Raw genomic sequence first — 22,804 nt, 5'->3', positions numbered from 1 at the left:
AATTTTATGGCATCTTGTCTAGATTTAAGTTAGTCTTTTTTAAAAAAAGAATTAGAAACCACCATATTTTAGATGCCTTTGAAATCAGGGTAGGCAAAGCATTACTACATCCTAAATCTCTTTTCAAAATCTTTTATTTTCAGCTCCTATTAAAACTCATAAAAAAGGGTTTTTTGCAGCTGAGATGATGCAATATCTACCGAATATATAAAGTAATAAATACAAGCTTAATTGAAAAAACGCAACAAACATTTCGTGGATGTTACTGAGTTTATTTAATGTCGTGCAAAATTAGACTCACAACATTCAGGACCTGAAGACCAAGACCTGTACAAGAGAATTTGAAATCCTCTTCAAAACAAAGGGGCAATGCAATGCGCCATGCAGGTGAGCAGTGATTTATATTCTGTGTAGTAATAGACACTTCGATTATTTAAGGCCTGCGTAGGACGGAAATTGTTCTGCATTCGCTTGTTTTCCTGCATGGTGGTATAGTATAGTGAGGTTGTCATTATGTCAGCCTGGAAGAAAGGAGAGAGAAAAAGCAATGGTGGAGAGGAGAGGAGAGGAGACAGCAAAAAGTTATTTCATTCATCCAGAACTCAGATGTTTAATATCTTAAGTCAAGATACCTGACTTTCAGTCCAGAGCGTGTTCTATTTCCTCAAATTACAACCAGCCAATTTCCTGCCCTTTCAGGCAAGAAACATGGAAACAGGGTAGTCCTCAACTTACAACCAAAACTAAGACCAGAATTTATGTTGCTAAGCACGGCGGCTGGTAAGTGAACTTTGCCGGATTTTTATGAACATTATTTCTACATAGTTGTTAAGGGAGTCACTGCAGTTGTTCAGCAAATCTGACTTCCCCACTGAGTTTGCTTGTGTGAAGGTTGTAAAAGGGGATGACGTGACCCCAGGACACTGCAATGGTCATAAATGCGAGTCAGTTGCCACGGGTCTGAATTTTGTTGACGTGACCCTGGGGATGCTGCAATGGCCGTAAGTGTGAAAAACTGTCATGCCAGTAAAGTCACTTTTTACAGTGATGTTTTAACTTTGAATAAATCACTGAATGAACTGTTGTAAGTCGAGGAACTACCTGCCGCGTTTCCCCGAAATTATGACATGTCCTGATAATACAGCCATGCCACATTTTTCTGGTGGACAAAAATATAAGCCCTCCCCCGCAAATAAGCCCCCTGGACACCCTCCCACTTCCGGCCAGGCAGAGCGCTGCTCACCAACCTAGAGGTATCCCAAAAGTGCCAAGCCGCGGGAACCGGCGGGGGGGAGGCAGGGTGATCGCGTTGTTTGGCGCCTTCAGGATACTGCTAGGTTGGTGAGCGGCTCTGTGCCCAACTGAAGAGGGGGGTTGCTGGGCGGCTGCTGTCTTGCAAGCGGCCTCCCAAAGAGCCAGGCACAGCCTCATGGGCGAATGGCTGTGCTGTGCTGCTGCGACATTCGCCCATGTGGCTGTGCCCGGCTCTTTGGGAGGCCGCTTGCAAGACAGCAGCCGCCCGGCAACCCCAAAACAATAAACCCTTCCCTCATAATAAGGCTAAAGCCATATTTTGTGTGTAAAAAGAAAATAATACCCTGTCTTATTTTCAGGGAAACACGGTGTCTAGTCTAAAAATAACATCTTGGAGCGTAAATGCCCAATGTGATTTCATCTTAGCAGGCTTAGACATACAAGTATTCCTCGGTTTACAATAATTCACTCAGTGGCCATTGAGTGACCATTCAAAGTTGGTTTATGACTGTTTTTCACCCTTACGACCATTTGCATCCCAGCTCCCCCATCGCCACATGATCAGAATTTGGATGCTGGGCAACTGATTCAGATTTATGACCGTTGCAGTGTCATAAATCATGTGGTCCCCTTTCATGAACTTCTGACAAACAAAGTTAATGGGGAAGCCAGATTCACTTAACAACCCTGTTAACAACTTAACAACTGCTGTGATTCACTTAACAAACCTGGCAAGAAATGTCATAACATGGGGCAAAGCTCACTTAACAAATGCCTCACTTATCAACCTAAATTTGGGGCACAATTCTAGTTGTAAAGTTGAGGACTACCTGTAGCAACTATGTCCTAATCCATAGTGGTTTTGCGACCTACGTACTCAGGAATTTGAGCATTGGATGATCCACTGACTCTAACAGGGGCCAATCTATTTTCAGACAACCTTAGAATCCATTCCTGAAAACTGAGACGAATCGGATCTTATCCACTCACCACTTGATTTGAAATCTGAAGAGGGATTTCAAAGACAAACCAGATCACAGACTCGGTACAGGGTGGAGTAGTGAGAGAGCCTTGGTAGTAGTAATAGTGGCTTACATCTGCTTTGCTCAATAAACCACCTACAGAGAATTCCCCGTTCAGATTATAAGAGTCACCTGAAAAACCAGAAAAAGAGACGAGTATAACATCACCTCATTTTTATTTTAGGAAAGTGGGTTTTTTAAAAAAATCTAAGACTCACCTTTCTCTGGAATGTTGACTAAAAGATTGGCTAGAGTGTTCCATGGAGTGATTTGGTTATTCCCTTCGGTTTTCTGTGGGAAATTGAAAGAAGAGTGCATGGTCTCCTGTGCATATACTAATAAACTGCAAGTACAACATAATTTAGTGATGGCTAACATTTTGGTCATCATGTGTTAAAAGCACGCACTCGTACCCCTAATGCAATGTGAGCATGAAACCCCCCTGCGCTTCTGCCCCCGATGCATGTGTGCGCGACTCCCTATGTGCATCCCACTCCTGTGCATGGACACACTCCCCCTGCACTCCCCAACCTGCCGCATGCGTGTGTGGCTCCCAGCTCCCCCCCTCCTTGCATGCGTGCACGACAGAGGTGGGTTCCTACCGGTTTGGACTGGTTCAGCTGAGTAGACAATAACTCAGCCGGACATGCGCCTGAACCCATTCTATCGACAATGCTGTAGGCACCTCATCTTGTTTTTTGCTTCTGTGCATGCGCGCATAGCACGCAGCAAGCCCCCGTGCACACAAAACGCATCTCTGAATGAACTGCCAGTAAAAGAAACTGGAACCCAGCGTGGTGTGTGACCCCCTGTCCCACATCTACCCTGGTCCCATGAATGCACACACACCTCCATGCTTCCCCACCTGCACACATGAACACGTGACTCCCTCTGCCCCACATCACATACATGTGCAACCACCTCACCTGTGCCCTGTTCCCATTCATGAGTGCACATCTCCTGCATGTCACCTGTGCCATAGGTTGACCATCATGGCCATAGTTGGTGGGGTGCAGGAATTACAGGAAGTCTTCAACATACGACCACAATTCAGTCCAAAATTTATATTCTTAACATTGTTCAAATTGTTAATATCAATCAAATTGTTAAGTGATTTTTGCCCCGTTTTGTGACCTTTCTTGCCTCAAGTCGTTGAGTGAATCACTGCAGTTGATAGATTAGGGACCTGTGAAGTGAATTGGACTTTGCTGGTCAGAAGGTCGCAAAAGGGGATCAGGTGATCTTGGGACACAGCAATGGTCATAAATATGAACCAGTCGCCAAGCATCCGTATTTTGATCACATGGTCATGGGGATGCTGGGAAGGTCGTAACTGTAAAACACAGTCATGTCGCTTTTTTCGGTGCAGTTGTAACTTTGAACAGTCAGTAAACGAACCGTTGTAAGTTGAGAACTACCTGTAGTGACCTAGCTTGCCAAATAGTCTCTAAAGTAGAAATGATAGCTTACAGAGAATCTAGCATGAACTTGCCTGGAGCAAAAGTGGGCTACAGTTGCAGTTATGTCTCTATATAGTCTCTGACTTACAACCATTCATTTACTGATCAATCAATCAATCAATCAATCAATCAATCAGAATAGAGCTGGAAGGGACCTTGGAGATCTTCTAGTCCAACCCCCTGCTCAAGCAAGAGGCCCTATACAATGTATACCCTATATAATGACAATGGCACTGAGAAAAGTGACTTATGACCGATTCGCACATTTACAACTGTCGCAGCATTCCCATGGTCATGTGATTAAAAGTCGGGCGCTGGGCAACTGGCATGTATTGAGGGTCATGTGATGGCCATCTGCAACCTTCCCAGATGGCTTCTGACAAGCAAAGTCCAAGGGGGAAGCCAGACTTGTTTAACGACCGCGTGATTTTTTTTAACAACTAAAGTAATTTGCTCAACAACCATGAACTGAGGTATGACTCACTTAACAACTGCCTTGCTTAGCAGTGGAAACGTGGGGACTATATTGTGATCATAAGTTGAGGGCAACCATGTGAGAATGACCTTGGGAAACAGAAGAGAGTGCCAGAGTTTGGACAAGCGTCATGTCAAAGATATCTCAACCCTTGGAAGCTTTTAGAAAAAGACCCTCCCTAGTTTTCCAGAGAATAAAAGGGGAGGAGGGGAGCCAGATGTTCAGCCTTGCAAGATTCTGTTAAGGTAACATTACAATAAGTATAGAGGTTGTACTCATAGCTTGTACCAGGAGTGGGCTTCAAAAAATTTCATTACCTCTTTTGTGGGCATGGCCTATTTTGTGGGTGTGGCTTGGCAGTCATGTGTCCGAGTGGGAGTGGCTTGGCGGTTGTGTGACTGGGTGGGCATGGCCAATTTAGCCGTCCATTTTGCCAATTAAACAGTCCATTAAACAATGCACAGCAGCCCCTTTTTCTATTCTTCTTAATACTGCATGAAGTTTTTGCTCTAGGGTTGTTGTTGTTTTTTTAACCAGGGGGAAAGGTTGGCAATGCCTGGGGATTTCTGGGGATTTCTCCTCTGTGTTGGAGGCACCAAAATAACCAAAATGATATAAGGTCTCCTGCTGGGGGTTGGACTAGATGACCTCTGAGGTCCCTCTCAGCCCTGGATTGCTGTACTGTTTCAAAGCATCCTCTGAAGCTATGCCTAGTGCCAGGGTTTGTGGTCCTTCCTTGCTCTCCTTTTCCTCTCCCTCCCTCCCTCTATCCATCCATCCCTCTATCCATCCATCCCTCTATCCATCCATCCATATCTCATTTACTTTCCCTTCCCTCTTTCTCCTTTCCCCCTCCCCCCTCCCTCCTTCCTTCTTTCTTTTTTCTTTCTTTCTCTTTTTCTTTCTCTCTCTCTCTTTCTCTTTCTCTGTCTCTTCTTTTTCTTTCTTCTTTTTCTTTCTTTCTTTTTCTTTATTTTCTTTCTTTCTTTTTATTTTCTTTCTTTTTATTTTCTTTCTCTTTATTTTCTTTCTTTCTTTCTTTCTTTCTTTCTTTCTTTCTTTCTTTCTTTCTTTATCACTCTAAGATTGATGAAAACAGTAAGAAGCTTAGCATGAATTAAGTCTTTCTCCAATACTCAAACAAGGATTCCAACAAAAACCTCTAGGTCAGCATCAAACTCAGGTTTGGACTTTTATCCAGAGCCCACCAGCTTCAAAAATTCGGGACAGACCAGGTCTCTCCAGCTTAGATTTCTCAATTAGCCCTGGCAATCAGGAAACGATGGGTGTGTGTCACCTCTGAACCCTCAGCCACCCTTGATAGGTCCTATTGATGCTCCACTATCATGGGTTTTGGGAGAGTGACCACCACAAGGGATGGAAGGCAAGCAAGGCTAGGAGGAAAGGAAGGCTAGGATGAAGGATGTCTATGGGGATTCTCGGTCATCCAGGAGGTCCCAAAGATGCTTCCCCCCCACCAAAGAGGCAGCTGGACTTTCGGCTTTTTTCTTCGAAGACCTTTCGCTTCTCCTCCAAGAAACTTCTTCAGCTCCTTCAGAAGCTTCCTCAGAGCTGAAGAAGCTTCCTGGAGGAGAAACATCTTCAAAGAAACATCTTCAAAGAAACATCTTCAAAGAAAAAACAGAAAGTCCAGTTGCCTCTTGGAGGAAAAAATGCACCTTTGGGAGAAACGGATGAGGGCACCCGGTCCTAACCTGTGCCCCTCGTGTCCGGGCATCCATCCCAAGGAAGGACTCAACCCGGCTTGAAAAAGGGCTCATGCCCCACAGCCAGCCAACCTGCAAAAGCATGGAGGGAGGACCAATCACTCCCAAGTTCCCACAACATAGTTCCTGGACAAATGGGTGGGTGGGCGAGGGATAAAAGTTGCAGGCATGGCGTCCTCCTTCCCCCCACCTTTGCATCGGGCAGTTTCTTCAACCGTCGGCTGCGCTGCTCTTTTGTAAAACAAACCTGCCCTTGACCAAAAGCAGGTGGGTGGGTGGCCGCCATTGCTACTCACGTTGTTGCCAAGCTCCTGGACAACCATGCTCATGCCGGCAATCCAGAGGGCAGGGGGAACTGGCCACTGCCTCCTAGCTCGGGAGCCAGCCAAGGGCGAGCCAGGCAATGGCAAAGTTTTTGCGACCTTCTGACAAAGTCAGAAGTTTCTCTTCTGCCTTGCGGCCTCCTCTCTTCCTCCTTTACCCAAAGTGGGGCACAGCTAGTGGAGAAAACCTTGTGGTGGCCCAGGGCCAAGCTGCCCCATTTTAAAGTTGAGCCTCTTTTCTATGCGGGAAAGGAGCCTAAGAAAAGGAGGAGGCAGAGAGCCAGGCAGAGGTAGGGGGAAACCCTAGTGAGGGCTGTCCATCGCCAACTATAAGCCAGGTTGATCGGGCGGCATGCTGATGCAAGAAGCCGCACTGTTGCTACTGGAGCTGTGTTGCCCCACTGGTTCCGGGGACTTCTGCCCTTAGTGCCACACTTTACAGCCACCGGAGCCACATGTGGACCTCTTTGGGGTGCTGGGCAACCTGGTTCTTGGAATCCCCCCCCCCCCCCCACACACACACAAAAAGACCAACCAACCGTTGCTCCAGATCTTGGGGCTTTTTCAGGGTTTTCTTTTTTTTAAAAAAAAGTCTCTCCAGATGAGCTTGAAAACTTCCGAGGTTGCTTCTGGAGGGGCAGGCAGATGGGCAGCAGTCGTCCCCCCTCCCCAGGCACCTGCAGCTTCGGAGCCTGCAGCAACTTGCACAGTAAAGGCAATTAAGAACTTCTCACACTCGTGAGAAGATTTCTTTTACTGTGCAAAGGCTTTCTCTGAGGCTGCAGGTGCCCGAGTGGGGAGGGACACTGCCTGTCTTCCCCCTCCCAAAGCAACCCCACAGGTTTTCAAGCTCATCTGGAGAGGTGTTTTTTTAAGAACCCCCCCCCCAAATTCGCAAGATCTGGAGCTGCCAGTATCTGGTAAGATGCGCCGGCTCGCTCCATCTTCTGCCACCCCCAAATTGCATCCTTCATCCCTTTGGGTTGGTTCGCTTTGCCGACTGGGGAACAACTGAGCCAAACCACTCCTGCCCGGCAGTGCCCCCCCCCAATTCCCGCACCCTACCCTTAAGCCAACCAATGGTACGCAAGCAGAGCTGACTGGATACAAAGCTGGGCTGATAACAAGGTTACCCTCCTACCTGCTTGCCCAGAGCTTGCTCAGTCACCCCCTCCAATCCCCCAACTGGATGCAGCCACTTACAAAGACTGAAAAGCAAGGTTGTCCACTGCTTGTTTGCCCAGTGCTCGCTCAGAGACCTCCTAGCTCCTACCCACTCACCCCACCACCAGCCCCCCCCCAACATCCCCACACCTGGGCACAGCCACTCACCGGTTCTTTCTTCTTCTGGCTCCAAACTAAGCCCCAGTTGGCTGATTGATTAAAATGCGGGTTGGATCCTAATGCTCCATCACTGGAGGCTTTTAAAAGAGAGAACTTTTCGGCAGTCAGCTGGCAAAGGAAGCTCTCAGCTGTGACCAGCGCTGCTTCCATTCCTGTCAGCTGGACGGGCAAAGGAAATGGGAGGCGGGCAGTGCAAGCATGGTGCGGACGGACGGACGGAGCGAGAGAGAGAGAGAGAGAGAGAGAGAGCAGCAACCGGGTGTGCGGGGAGAGGGAGCGAGCCCAAGCCAGAGGACTGTACCAGAATGGCGCCATAGCCAGGCCGCGATCGCTAACGGTACGGAAAGGTACGGCTGATTTCCACTACCTATACGGCTGTACCATACCGTACCGTACTGGTAGGAACCCACCTCTGGCTTGTACTCATAGTTACAGAGGAATTACTGAGTCTGTCATCTGCACCTCCATAACTGTCTGGTTTGGCTCTGCAACCAAAGAAGACAAACATAGACTTCAACGGATAATTAAAACTGCAGAAAAAAACAATTGCTATCAACCTGCCTTCCATTGAGGACCTGTATATTGCACAATCCAAAAAGAGGACTGAAAGTATCTACAGACCCTCGCATCTGTTCCAACTTCTACCCTCAAAGCAACGCTATAGGGCACTGCATACCAAGACAACTAGACACAAGAACAGTTTCCCCGAATGCCATCACTCTGTTTAACAATTCCCACAATACTATCAATAATTAACTAAGAATGTATCATTATTATTATTCTCTGCCTAGTGTCCATCTCTCCCCACTTATGACTATAACCATGTTGCTTATATTTTTCAATTTATATTGTTTTTATTTGTTTTCTAGTTCAATTTGATAGCTTATTAGTAACCTTAACTATCACTAACTGTTGTATATTTATTCTTGATAAATGTATTTTATTCTCCTTGTGTACACAGAGAGCATGTGCAGCAAAGACAAATTCCTTGTGTGTCCAATCACACTTGGTCAATAAATAATTCTGTTCTGTTCTGTTCTGTTCTATTCTGTGCTTCTTGTTTGCTCCTTTCTATTAGTAGGGAATGTGATATGAGAACAACTAAAGCTGGTGTCCTGGTCTTTACCTTCTTTACCTCAGCGAAACTGGTTCTATGAAAGCTTTTAAGTCAGCAGAGACAGTAACTAGGAGCCGATACAAATTAACATAGAAAATTATGTGGAATTCTCTCTGAAAGTATCAGATTCCCATTCCATTTGGAGTTCTTCTCTATAGGCAGCCCAGAGAACAGACAGACTCTTCTAGACCAACCCCCTGCTCAGACAGGAAACCCTATACCAGTGGTGGCTAACCTTTTTTTGGATTACCTGCCAAAAGCGGGGGAGGGGGGCACAGGGAGGTCGTGCGCTGGTATGTCCACACCCGTAATGCCATCGTGCAACCCGTGTGCAAGCACGCGTGCCCCCAGCGTGCATGTGCGCACAATCAGCAGCCTCCCTTGCTTTTGGCATGCTTTTTTACCCTCTCCAGGCTCCAGAAGCTTTCCAGGAGGCCGAGGAGGGCGAAAACAGCCTCTCTCCTCCCCCCCCCCCCCCCCCGAGACCCTCCGGAGGCTTCAGAAGCCTCTGGAGGATGAAAAACGGCCCTATAGTCAACCTGGAAGTTCAGGAACCATGGCTTCTGGGTTGTCCGTAAGGCCGTTTTTTGCCCTCCGGAGCCTTTAGGGAAGCCTCCTGAAGGCTCCAGAGGGCGAAAAACAGTCCTACAAGCAAACTGGAAATCCGTTCCCGAACTTCCGGTTTGGCTGTAGGGCGGTTTTTCACGCTCTGAAGAAAAATGGCTTTAAAAGAAGAAGAACCTATGGCCAACCTATGGCACGCATGCCACAGGTGGCATGCAGAGCCCCCCCTCTACCTACCTACCTACCTACCTGCCTACCTGCCTGCCTGCCTGCCTGCCTGTCTGCCTACCTACCTACCTACCTACCTACCTACCTACCTACCTACCTACCTACATAACTACTCTCTCTCTCTCCCTACCTACCTACTTTATTTCTCTCTCTCTCTCTCTCTCTCTCTCTCTCCCCCTCTATCTACCTACCTACTTTTTAAAAAAAAAATGCCTCCTGCAACCATTCTTCATCTATTTTGGCCTTCACCCCTAATCATCTTTGTTCCTCTTCTCTGCACTCTTTCTAGAGTCTCCACATCTTTTTTACATCATGGTGACCAAAACTGGTTACTACTATTGAGCCAGGTGCCAGCTATACTATATACCTGTGCATTTGTTTTTTCTTGCCTAAATGCAGAAGCTTATTTTTTTTCACCACTGAATTTCATTTTGTTAGATAGCACCCAATGTTCAAGTTTGTCAAGATCCTTCTGTATCTTTAGCCTGTCTTCCGGAGTTCTGGCTATTCCTGCCAACTATGGTGTCCTCTGCAAATTTGATGAGTTCCCCATCTATCCCCTCGTCTAAATCATTGATGAAGATATTGATCTTGAACCAATCCAGTCTTGAGCTGGCTTTTCTCCTGGCCAACCATTCGCGTTGCTCACCTCCATCAAGAATGCCAGGACGACCAATCCATCAGGCAGCTTCAACGCATCTTCCATACTCATGTTGTTTTTAGTATGAACCAAGTGCATCTGGTGCAAGAAGAGAGAATGAGCACCAATATTTTAATTAGAGTGTAACAATACAGGTAATCCTCAGCTTAACAACCATTTCTTTAGTGACCATTTGAATTACAATGGCACTGACGAAAGTGACTTGTGACCATTTTTCACATTTACAACCAGTGCGGCATCCCTACAGTCAGAGGTGGTATTCAGTATTCTGTAGAACCAGTAGCGTAAATTTTGAGTAGTTCGGAGAACGGGTAAATACCACCTCTGACCGGCCCCGGCCCCATCTATTCTCTGCCTCCTGAGTCCCAGCTGATTGGGAGGAAATGGGGATTTTGCAGTAACCTTCCCCTGCCACACCCACCAAGCCATGCCCACCAAGCCATGCCCACAGAACCAGTAGTAAAAAAAAAATGAATCCCACCATTGATGTGATCCCCTTTTGTGACTTTCTGACAAGTAAAATCCATGGGAAAGCCAGAGTCACTTAACAACTCGGTTACTACTGACCAATTGCAGTGATTCAGTTAACAGCAGTGGCAAGAAAGCTCATAAAATGAGGTAAAATTCACTTAACAACAGTTGGATAAGTCAAGGACTGGCTGTATAGTACATCATTTTTCAACCCTGGCAATGTTAAGATGTGTGGACTTCAATTCCCAGAATTCCCCAGCCAGTGATTCCTTCCTCTCTTCCCCTCCCCTCTCCACATTTTTTCGTTTTTTTTTTCCGATTTCGATTTATTAGGATTTGTATGCTGCCCACTCTCGAGACATTCAGGGCGGCTTACAGATAAAAGCAGGAAGGGGGGACATATAAAAATTAAGAAGAACAGACATAAAAATTTCACAACATTCATATAGCTTAGAATGGGGCTGGATAAATCAACAGCCCCAGGCCTCCTGGAACAGCCAGGTCTTAATTGCTTTGCGGAGGGCCGGAAGAGTAGTAAGGGTCCGGATCTCCACGGGGAGATCGTTCCATAGGGCCGGAGCAGCTACAGAGAAGGCCCTCCCCCGGAGAGTTGCCAGGCGACATTGACCGGCAGATGGTGTCCGGAGGAGGCCTAGTCTGTGTGATCTTATAGGTCTCTGGGAGGTAAATGGCAGGAGGCGGTCTCTCAGGTAGCCAAGTCCTAAACCATGCAGGGCTTTAAAAGTAACGACTAGCACCTTGAAACGTGTCCGGAGACCAATGGGAAGCCAGTGCAGCTTGCGGAGGATAGGTGTAACGTGGGTGTACCTAGGTACACCCACTATTGCTCGCGCGGCTGCATTCTGGACTAACTGAAGTCTTTGAACACTCTTCAAGGGCAGCCCCATGTAGAGCGCATTACAGTAATCCAGTCTTGAGGTGACGAGGGCATGAGTGACCATCCGAAGGGGCTCCTGGTCCAGATAGGGTCGCAACTGGTGCACCAGGCGAACCTGGGCAAAGGCCCCCCCTGGTCACAGCTGACAAGTGATGTTCTAATGTCAGCTGTGGATCCAGGAGGACTCCCAAATTGCAAATCCCCTCTGAGGGGCGTATAGTTTCGCCCCCCAGGCTAAGAGATGGAGTAACTGGACCATCCTTGGGGGGAGCATCAATAGTCACTCAGTCTTGTCGGGATAGAGTACAAGCTTGTTCGCTCCCATCCAGACCCTGACAGCCTCCAGGCACTGGCACATCACTTCTACCACTTCACTGAGTTGGCACGGGGCGGACAGATACAATTGAGTATCGTCTGCGTATTGGTGGTATTTAATCCCGTGCCAGCATATGAACTCACCCAGCGAGACATATAGATGTTAAATAGGAGGAGGGACAGGACCGAGCCCTGCGGCACCCCATAATTGAGGAGCCTAGGGGTCGATCTCTGCCCTCCAACCAACACCGACTGTGACCTGTCCGAGAGGTAGGAGGAGAACCACCGTAAAACAGTGCCTCCCACTCCCACCTCTCGCAACCATCGCAGAAGGATATCATGGTCGATGGTATTGAACACCACTGAGAGGTCAAGAAGCACTAGGATAGAGGAGTGACCCCTATCCCTGGCTCGCCAGAGATCACCGATCAGCGCGACCAAAGCAGTTTCTGTGCTGTAACCAGGCCTGAAACCCGATTGGAAGGGATCCAGATAATCAGTTTCATCCAAGGTCCATCGGAGTTGAAAGGCCACCACCTTCTCAACAACCTTCCCTACAAAGGGGAGGTTGTAGACTGGACGATAGTTGTTCAAAATGGCTGGGTCCAGAGAAGGTTTCTTCAGGAGGGGTCTCACCACCGAATCCTTTAGGAGGTGCGGGAAGGATCCCTCCCGGAGAGAGGTGTTAACAATCGTCTGGAACCAGTCACATGTCACCTCCCTGCTGGTCGAAACCAGCCAGGAGGGGCACGGGTCCAGTATACAGGTGGAGGCACTCACCGCTCCCATGGCCTTGTCCACTTCCTCAGGAGCGACAAGTTGAAACTCGCTCCATAAAATCCGCTCAAGACCTTCCTCTGGTACCTCGGCTGGTACTGTGCAATTGGAGTCCAGGTCCGTCCAAATCCGAGCAACTTTATCCGACAGAAACTGGACAAATTCTTCAGCTCCACCCTGTAAAGGGTCGTCCACATCCCTCCCTTTCAAGTGGGAGCGGGCTATTCTAAACAAGGCGGCTGGGTGTGATTCTGCGGATGCAATAGGAGCAGAAAAATGCGCACATTTTGCCGCCCGTATCGTCACGAGATAGGTCCTGATATAGGCCCCCATCCACTTCTGCTTGTGCACTCAGTGGTGGGGGCTCTGGGCCGCATACATGTACAGAATCTATAAAGCTCAATGATTGGCTGCTTGTAGTTACCATTTCTTCTCTTAAGATAGCTCTGATCAGGGCAGTAGTTGAATTCCTTTTTTAAGAAATAGCCCTATTCTGAAAGGACTTTGCACCTCCTGTTACTGATTTTTAAATCCTTCCCCTGAGGACTATCAGCAGCATATATAATAATTTACGAAAAAAGCTGCCAAAATAGAGAAGCAAAAAGTTAAAAGATTCTTGTTGCAGAATATTGAAGTGTTCTTAGCTGGTCAAATAATCAGAACTACGGTTAGCCCCAAAGGTGCCTTTGCAATAGGCAACTGGACTGTTTTTCCTTGAAGACATTTTGCTTCTCATCCAAGAAGCTTCTTCAGTTCTGACTGAATGGTGGAGAATGGAAGAATTCATACTCCTTGCAGTCATCTAGTCATTAGTACTCTTTCTGGGGATTGTTAAGGCCACTTCCACACCATTCAGACAGAACTGAAGAAGCTTCTTAGATGAAAAGCAAAACATCTTCAAAGAAAAACCAGTTGCCTCTTGAAAAAGCACCTTTGGGGCAACCATGGCCTGGATGACTGAGAATCTCCATAGACAGGCCGCCAGTCCTTGATTTACCACCATTTGCTTTGGGACCATTCAAAGTTACAAAGTCACTGAAACTTACAATTGGTCTTTATACACTTACAATCATCATCCACACCATCACCCGATCAAAATTTGGGCACTTGGCAGCCTCCATGTATTTACAACAGTTGGAGCATCGTGGACTCACTTGATCCCCATTTTTTGGCTTTTTTTGTTTTGTTTTTGTTCCCAGTTGGCTTCTGACAAGCAAAGTTAATACAGGAAGCGGGATTCACTTAAAGACCAAAAAATTCACTGCAGTGAATCACTTGGCAACCATGTCCAAAAAAGGTCATCATATCAGGCAAGATCCACTTAACCCTCACCTTGCTAAGCAACAGAAATTCTGGTCTCAAATTGTGGCTGTACGTTGAGAACTGCCTTTACTATCTTACCATCAAGCCATACATTCATTCCTTAGTCATTCCATTTTTGACGGCAACCTGAATTGATTACCTCCATGGTGTGGCGTTTGCCATCGATTGTGTGCTCTGCGCCATCACTATTTTGGGTGCCCCAATGGAAGTGCATCTGGTGCAGGTAATATGTTGCTGAAAAGCTGGTACTAGAAATCGTTGCTACGGGCTTAAAATCTATCTGACCTGCAACAGAGCGAAAACAACATTAAGAGCAATGATGGGTCTTTGACCAAGGAGCAAATGGGCATTATTCCAACAGATGCTGATTCGTAATTTGAACTAAAAATTTAGGAAGGTAGGTGTCCACAATCCCAGAAAAAATCCCACTCTTAAAACTGCAAGGATGATAGTAGATTGTAGGAGAACCCCTCCTATTCTACCATCTCTTACTACACTAGAGAAAAACTTAGCTGTGTACATCACAGGTTATTCATGATTTAGACCTTGTTGAGAGCACTTTTTGTAATAAATAACAAGCAGGTTGAAACCGATGGATAACTGCAACTTGATACCCACATAAGCACCTAATTTCACAGGCATTTTCCATTAGGCACATCCAATTAACTGGACCGCTCCAGTTCATAAACCCAGCAAGAAAGAAATAAACAATAGGTCATTCACAAGTTTCAAAGTCTCTTTCTCTCTCTCTTCTTGTCACATCTGAATAGCATCTGCTAACATGACTGTAAGAAATGGGATCAAAATCATGCAGATGAAGAGGTAGAACTATGCAAGGTAGGATCAGTCAGAGCAGAGCAGATCCAAAGATTGCAATCAGCAAGGGAAAAGAGGATCAATGCCCCTTCTGCTCCCCCTGTCTCTAAACTCAAATCAAAAGGGGTAGGAAGATTTTGGTGTTATCCATAAGATATCCTTCAGGATGTCCCCACCCACCTTCTCCTTAGAGCAGTAACAGAGTTGGAAGGGATTTTGGGTGTCTTCTAGTCCAATCCTTTGCTTAAGCAGGATACCCTCAACCTTGAGATGACATTAAGATGTGTGGACTTCAACTCCCAGAATTCCCCAGCCTTTGGCCCAGTTGCCAGAATTCACCCTTTTCACATACTTTTGGCCTGGGCGATTGAGCCTTCACTTACATATTTTCCCAGCCAGAAAACAATGTGTTCTCAAATTCCCAAGTTGGCTGGGGAATTCTGGGAATTGAAGTCCACACATCTTAATGTTGCCAAGATTGAAAAATACTGACTTAGTGAGATTCAACTGAAAGTTGTAAAGGTCACGTCAGCATAAGAGGCCTTTACAGTGTATTTTTTCAAACCACAACTGTGCAAACCATATCATTCAGTCAACCCATATCTGGGCAACTTCTGGATTTAGATGACTGAACAGGTGTGGTGGGCTTTGGGGGGAGGGGTGTCCAAGGAGAAGGGGTTCCATCTCATGCGAATCTAGAGTTTACGTGACAATAAGGAGGCACTACATCACTATTGTTCTAACCGAGGCTTCCCCAAAAAGCACGAAGCAGACAAAATCCCTTTTATTAAATGAATGTGAATTCCTCCCATTCACGTTCAGCAAAGGCCTGGTAAACAGTCTTTCAAAGGTGAACTTATGACCACAGACCTTATCTAGCTTGGAAAGCTGCCATGTAAATACTTTCCCAAATGCAATGCTGTGCAAAGAAAGACTTGGCCCAGAGTCTCTGAGATTCATGGACAGATCTTCACACTCCTGAAACAAATGAACCAATTGTTTCCTGCAAAAGCCCACTCCCCTTTCTCTCCCCTTTTATTTCCTATGGGAGGGGCCAGTCACTGTCCACCTGAGGCTCTTCTGGCAGTTCTGCGCATGCACACACTGGGAACAGGCTCCATCTGTTCCTCTAACTCTGCCTCACTGCTGTCTAGCTCCGAAGGCAGCCAAGAATAGCCAGACGGTCTTGACCCCATCTTTGCCTCCAACGCAGAGCTCTCGTCCAAGCCTTCCCCAGCCTCCAGGACTGGCCCATGTGCCTCCCCAATCTCCTCACTTAACAAATCTGCTACCAGCTCTGTTGGCCACTAGCAGGCCACATCTTGTTGTTCTGACTGAGGGTTCCCCAAAAAGCACGAAGCAGATTCCTGGTCCCGACAAAACCCCTTTTATTAAACAAATGTGAATTCCTCCCACTTTCCCAAAACAGAAATTAGGGTCTGCATGGGACTGAGAGAGCCACAGGTTGTACGAGTCAGTAGCAAACTGAGTTTGTAGCATAAATCTCAGTGAATGAACTGCAGCTTACTGCTATCTGACAAAAATTCTTTCTACTATGCCTTAATGAATCACATCACATCACATTTCATCCACCAACCATCGGGCCTGGCAGAACAGAGACCATGCAGTAAGCTTAGCCTGAATAAAAGCAATTATTCCCATTTGAAAAAACCAAGCTGGATTCCCGAGCTTTATAGTATCATGTAGCCAATGCAACCCAGCCGAACTGCTACCGTTAGCAATATACCATTGTAATGTAGCACACGGTTTTTTCAACCTTGGCAACTACTAGATATCTAGGCCTGGATTCCCAGAATTCCACAGCCAGCAGGGCTGAGAATTCTGGGAGTTGAAGTCCGCCAATCTGGAGATTGCCAAGGCTGGGAACCATTGATGTTGAAAGTCTTCTTCCGTGAACTTCTTATACATTTAGCAATAGATGGTCTTCAATGAATACGTACAATTATGCCCTGTATTCTTTATTATCTTGGCGATTTTAAGGTCTTCATACTTCTTGAAATGTATAGGTCCCAAAGTAGATTTTGGTTTGACTGTCCGGGGGTTGATATTGATGGGAGATTGTCTCATGCCACTGCAGGAGCCAATAGGCCCCCAGGTGGAAGGGTCTAGCAGAAAAAGAATAAGGAGATGATTATATTCATCATATAATAATGTAATCTTTCTATTTTTTTTTTCTTTTTGCAATTAGAACACTTTTCCAGAATTTGGCAAAGGGTGTATGCATTTGCACATGGATTTACTCACTCAGCTTCCAGGTAAAATTCAAGGTGTTGATTTTGCACTTTAAAGCCCTACATGGCTTGAAGCCAGGTTATTTGAAGGAACACGTCTCTCTTATTACACCCACCTGGCCCACCAGGGCCGGATGACAGGCCCCGTTGCAGGTCCCATCGATTAGGAATTGTCATTAGGAACTAGATAAATAGATAGATAGATATGGATGGAGATGATAGGTAGGTAGGTAGGTAGGTAGGTAGGTAGGTAGGTAGGTAGGTAGGTAGATAGATAGATAGATAGATAGATAGATAGATAGATAGATAGATAGATAGATAGATAGATAGAGATAGATAGAAAGATAGAGAGGGAGGGAGGGAGGGAGAGAGGGAGGGAGAGAGGGAGAGAGGGGGGAGAGAGATGGAGAGGGAGGAGAGAGATGGATAGAGAGAGAGATTTGTGTCAGTTGTAGTTCAGGTCCTTTGGAAGGTTCCCATTTATGTGCCCCTGGTGTGCAGAAGCTTCAAAAGTATAGGTAGTTTTTAACTTATGACCACATTTGAGTCCACAATTTCTTTTGTTGGGAGGTTTCAGCATATTTTAACTATATGAGATTGATAAGGATACACTGGCAGATACCACACTTGTGAGTGCATCATACGGAATCTATAGAGGTTTTCAACACTTAAACGATGTGTGCGGGTGGGTGGGTGGATGTGTTCATTCCTTTAAACTGTTGCTTTCCCTTCACAGGTTAATATTTCTTAACACCTATGGTTTTAATTACCACTATCTTTATACCATTAGGTGGCTAACATATGCCACTGTAATGCTAACCTTTAACAAAAATTGAGATGTACACTTCTTCAAAGTGCCGTCAGTTGAGGAAGTAAGCAGTACATTAATTATCATAACAGCCAATGTGAAACTTAAGATGATCACTAATTCCATTAAAAACCTCTAGATTGGGATGTCCAAACCATGGCAACTTTAAGACCTGTGGACTTCAACTCCCAGAATTCCCCAGCCAGCATGACTGCCCGGGGAATTCTGAGAATTGAAGCCCACAGGTCTAAAAGTTGCCAAGGTCAGACACCCCTTCCCTAAATGGATTGCTGAATTTGATTGAATTTGTCAATCTCATAGATTCTCTTACAACAAGCCTTGTGGTTACCCCAATGAGAAGTTTTCTGGAGTCAGAGGGAAAAAAAAACATGACTTACCACATTCTGGATCCTCATAACACCAGTGATCTGCAGGAAAGAAAAAGGAAAGGAAAATTAAATGGCTTTTTAAGGAAACATTGAAAGCAACAAATGGCAAAAGCATTGGTAAGGTATTTATTGCATTCACCAGCGTTTGCAATAACGCCCCCCCCCCTCAAAAAAACCAAGATGGCAACCCAGCCAGGCAATCAAAGCCCCATCCCCTTTCATGTATGGGTGTCATGTATATAGTTATGGGCACCATCTTGACTTTTTTGACCATTTCTAAAGAAACTCCTATTGGACGGGATGGCTCAGTGGCTAAGACGTTGAGCTTGTCGAACAGAAAGGTTGGCAGTTCGCGGGTTCGAATCCCTAGCACTGCTTAATGGAATGACCTCCCATTCCTTGTCCCAGCTTCTGCCAACCTAGCAGTTTGAAAGCATGTAAAAATACAAGTAGAAAAATAGGGACCACCTTTGGTTCTTAATTTACAACTAGGAGCAACTGACACCAAATTCCTCTCCATTGCAGATGACTGAATTCAGATAATTTTCTAAAACTGGTCATTAAGGAGGTTGACTCCCACTGGAAATTGAAATTGCTAAGCTACATTCTAGGAAGGTCACATGGTAGAAAACTTACTACCAGTACTTACCATCACAAGTAACACAGAAATTTTCCAGGATCAGGAAGATCAGGATGCATGCTGATAATTTTGACGGAAAACCAACATTTCCCATTGTACCTGCATAGAGGAAACACATGATTAATAGATTACAGAGCCAATCTTTTTGTCCCACAGGTAGTTTGTACAGCCTTGAGTAGGGGGTTGGAACAGAAGATCTCTGAGGTCCCTTCCAGCCCTTTGAATTTATGCTCTATATTCTAAATTTTAAAAAGCTCTGGGCAGGTCAACTGAGGAGGCTGGCCTTCTGGCAATTCATGAGCTTCTCCCTACTACTTACCTGCACAAACAATACCTTGCATGGTAACTATGCTAAACAGTAATTAAGTAATTCCATTTCAAAGGAGATAGAATTTTTAAACACTTCACTCTTTGAACATCTAAAAATTTCAATTTGCCTAAAGGTTAAAATCCAACACAGGTGGTCCTCGACTTACGACCACAACGGAGTCCCAAATTTTCATTGCTAAGCAGAATGCAGCCAAGAAATTAAAAGACACTTGCTCCCGGGGAGGAAAGCTACGGCAAATCTAGACAGCATACTAAAAAGCAGAGACATCACCCTGCCAACAAAAGTGCCTATAGTCAAGGCTATGGTTTTCCCAGTTGCAATGTATGTCTTTGGAAATTGGACCATAAGAAAGGCTGACCGACAAAGAGTTGAGGCCTTTGAACTGTGTGCTGTAGAAGATTTCTGCGAGCCCCCTGGACTGCAAGGCCATCAAACCGGTCAGTCCTAGGGGAGATCAATCCTGACTGCTCTTTAGAAGGCCAGATACTGAAGATGAAACTCAAGTACTTGAGTTTATGGCCACCTAATGAGAAGGAAGGACTGACTGGAAAAGAGCCTAATGCTGGGAAAGATGGATTGCAAAAGAAGAAGGAGACGACAGAGAATGAGGTAGCTGGATGGAGTCATTGAAGCAGTCAGCATGAGCTTAAATGGACTCTGGGGGATAGTAGAGGAGAGGAAGGCCTGGAGGAACGTTGTCCATGGGATTGTGATGGGTCAGACAAGACTTCGCAGCTAACAACAACAAAGCAAGACAGTTGTTAAGTGAGTTTTGCCCAATTTTGCAACCTTCCGTGCCCCCGCTGTTAAGTGAATCACTGCAGTTGTTAAGCTAGTAACCTGATTGTTTAGTGAATCAGCTAGTAACCGTGTTACTAGTTTAACAACTGCAGTGGTTCACTTAACAATGGTGGCAAGAAAGGTCTCAAGATTGGGCAAAACAGCGATCAATCTTAGCAACAGAAATTGTGGGCTCAGTTGTGGTCGTAAGTCAAGGACTACCTGTATTGGATTTTAACCTGTAGGCAAATTGGCTTCTGCTTGTCAGAATATTGCAAATGGTGATCACATGACCCCGAGACACTGCAACTCTCATAAATATGGCTCAGTTGCCAAGTGTATGAATTTAGATCAGGGACACTGCGAAGGTCATAGGTATGAAAAATTGTCCTAAGTCACTTTTTTCAGTGCTGTTATAACTAAACAAATGGTTGTTAAGTCAAAGGTTAACTGTACTGCAAGACCACAGGTTGGGAAAGATTGCCATATGTACGGTGTGTTAAGGGATCCTGCTTATATATAAGAGATATCATATAGGATGGATCTGAGCATGGTGAATCCCTAAGCTAAAGGAAACTGCCGAAGCTGCATTTGGCAAGTGGAAAGAATGCATAATGCCACCTAAGAGCTGACGTTGGCAAGCCTGCTCCCAGCATGCATAATAAAACTCAATCGGTGGGGAAGGGCATCTCCAAAGAGAAGGTGCAAATGCTTGAGAAAATGTGGCCTGTTTTAAACCGTCAATGGGGGTTCTATGACCTCCGGTGATGGATTAAACAAGCCTTTTTGCAGGTATTCAGTAGACGGGGAAGCTTGATTTATGGGAGCTTCTTTCTATATATGTAAAAGGGAAAGCTTTCCCATGCACATATGTGCTAGTCGTTCCCGACTCCAGGGGGCGGTGCTCATTTCCATTTCAAAGCCGAAAAGCCAGCGCTGTCCGAAGATGTCTCCGTGGTCCCACCAAAGTGATCCCTATTTTTTTACTTGCATTTTCACATGCTTTCGAACTGCTAGACTGGCAGAAGCTGAGACAAGTAACGGGAGCTCACTCCGTTACGTTATATATGACATTGCAGGAAAACTGCAGGACTTTAAAAAGACTGAAATTTTGGGAGTTCCCTTCAAATGGAAAGATGTAGACCGGAGGTCCACAACTGCTGGTCCACAGCCTACTACTGGACCGTCGCCTGTTCAAAATTGGACCGCGATAGAAACAGAAGAATGCACCCGCGTGAAGCTGCACTCCTGTGAGCCATAAGCATGTCTGTGTGTGCAAATCTCCACTCATATGAGAAGAGGGTGCTTACGTTCATGCAGGAAGCCCCATTCACGTGAATGGAGCTACATGTGCAATCACTAGTGGCCAGCCACTCGCACTTGATGCTCCATTCGCATGAGTGCATTGTGCATGCATGCTGCTAGCACAAATGGAGCCGTGTGCATGCGTCGGCCATTCTCTCCCTCTCCCTTGCTCCCTCCCCCCCCCTCTCACACACACACGTCTGCCAAGCTGGAAAGATTGGGGACCGCTGTTCTAACCATTTGCATTGCTTACGCCTAATTCTGAGGCTGCTGATGGGTCAGTAGTAAAGCTTATCATGCACAGAAACAGCCTTACCCAATGAAGGTTGGGAAACCTCCTAAGACTGCTGATCGGATAAGAAGCTTGGAAGAAGCCACAAGCTCCCCAGATCCACCACCTGCACCAGGGCAGTTCTACGTATCGGTTGGCTGATTATAGAGATGTGATTTATAACCTGGGTTTCATACGGGAGCTCAACGTTGCGGCAGTGGGGTTCCTTCCACATGTTTTACTACCTAACCACAACCTGGCATATAGGTTGGGTTAAAAGGGAAGGATTGACGTCTTGTCACTCACTGGGCTTCTATGACTGAGAAGGAACTACAATTCTGCATCTCTCTATTCCTCTTACCTAAACCAGCCACCTTCCTCACTACCACTGCTTTGGGTTCTACCAAGTCTAGGCTAAAGTCATGTAGTGAGATGTGAAGGCTGAGAAGAAACTCAAACCTGGGTTTCTCTTTCCTAATCCCACACCTGAACCACTGCATTACACATCTGCTTCCGAAAATCAGCAGGACTCAGCCCACCTTGGATTCCCAACCTATCTTGGACGTTCCATGAAGTCCTTGAAATCAAAGCAGGTTCCTTGCTGGAGACCAAAAAGAGGCCAGAAATTTGTGAGGGAAAGATCAAAAAATGCCTGGCTTCCCTTGGATTCAAAGTCTACCACTGGTAGGATATCTCCCAGTTGCTTACCTGCTTGGCTCTTTCTGGCGTTGAAGTCTTGGGGAGCTGCTTCTTTTCGGGAGTGTCTTTCGGTCTTAGGAAACACGGCTTTTATTATAGGATTGCTCCTCCCAGGGAGAAGGAAGCAACAGTGGGTAGGCAGGAAAATTGGACACACCTTCAGACAGGAGACATTGGACAATCCACCCAGGGACTTGCCTATTGGTAATTTTTGTTTCCCTGTTTTTTTTTTCATACTAGGAGGAACACATCTGCATAGCCAACCAATTAAGTAGAGTTAGTTGACCATTAATTAATCTCGTTTAATTAACAGAATGACAGAGTTGGAAGGGACTTTGGAGGGCTTCCAGTCCAACTGCCTGCTCAACTGCTCTGTCTTCACCCGTCTAAGGACCATGAATACCGTTACTCCTTGACTTACAACAGTTCATTTAGTGAATGTTCGAAATTACGAAGGCACTGGAAAAACATGGCCAACGGACATTTTTCACACTTATGACCATTGCAGCATTCCCCTACACGCGATTTACATTCGGATGCTTGGCACCTCAGGT

At 45.9% G+C, this 22,804-nt stretch overlaps 1 protein-coding gene across 1 annotated transcript; it reads right to left on the bottom strand.

Annotated features, from left to right (window-relative positions):
- Positions 1-251: 251 nt before the first annotated feature.
- On the bottom strand, positions 252-22,365 carry LOC148046347 (carbonic anhydrase 4-like). Its single transcript, XM_087714080.1, has 9 exons — positions 22,260-22,365; positions 18,874-18,963; positions 18,234-18,263; positions 16,737-16,901; positions 14,099-14,244; positions 10,164-10,253; positions 2,495-2,567; positions 2,245-2,408; positions 252-521 (listed from the first exon to the last, which is right to left on the bottom strand). The coding sequence occupies exons 2-9, from the start codon at positions 18,956-18,958 to the stop codon at positions 354-356; spliced, it is 921 nt and encodes a 306-aa protein (XP_087570206.1). The 5' UTR covers positions 18,959-18,963; positions 22,260-22,365; the 3' UTR covers positions 252-353.
- Between the last annotated feature and the right edge of the window lie 439 nt (positions 22,366-22,804).

The sequence above is a fragment of the Thamnophis sirtalis genome, unplaced genomic scaffold (assembly GCF_051295495.1).
Source record: "Thamnophis sirtalis isolate CommonGarterSnake01/CBP01778 unplaced genomic scaffold, rThaSir2_p1.2 scaffold_4, whole genome shotgun sequence".
NCBI classification, from domain to species: domain Eukaryota; kingdom Metazoa; phylum Chordata; class Lepidosauria; order Squamata; family Natricidae; genus Thamnophis; species Thamnophis sirtalis.
The sequence above is the reverse complement of the archived record's forward strand: the minus strand, read 5'-3'. Positions and strand labels throughout refer to the sequence as shown.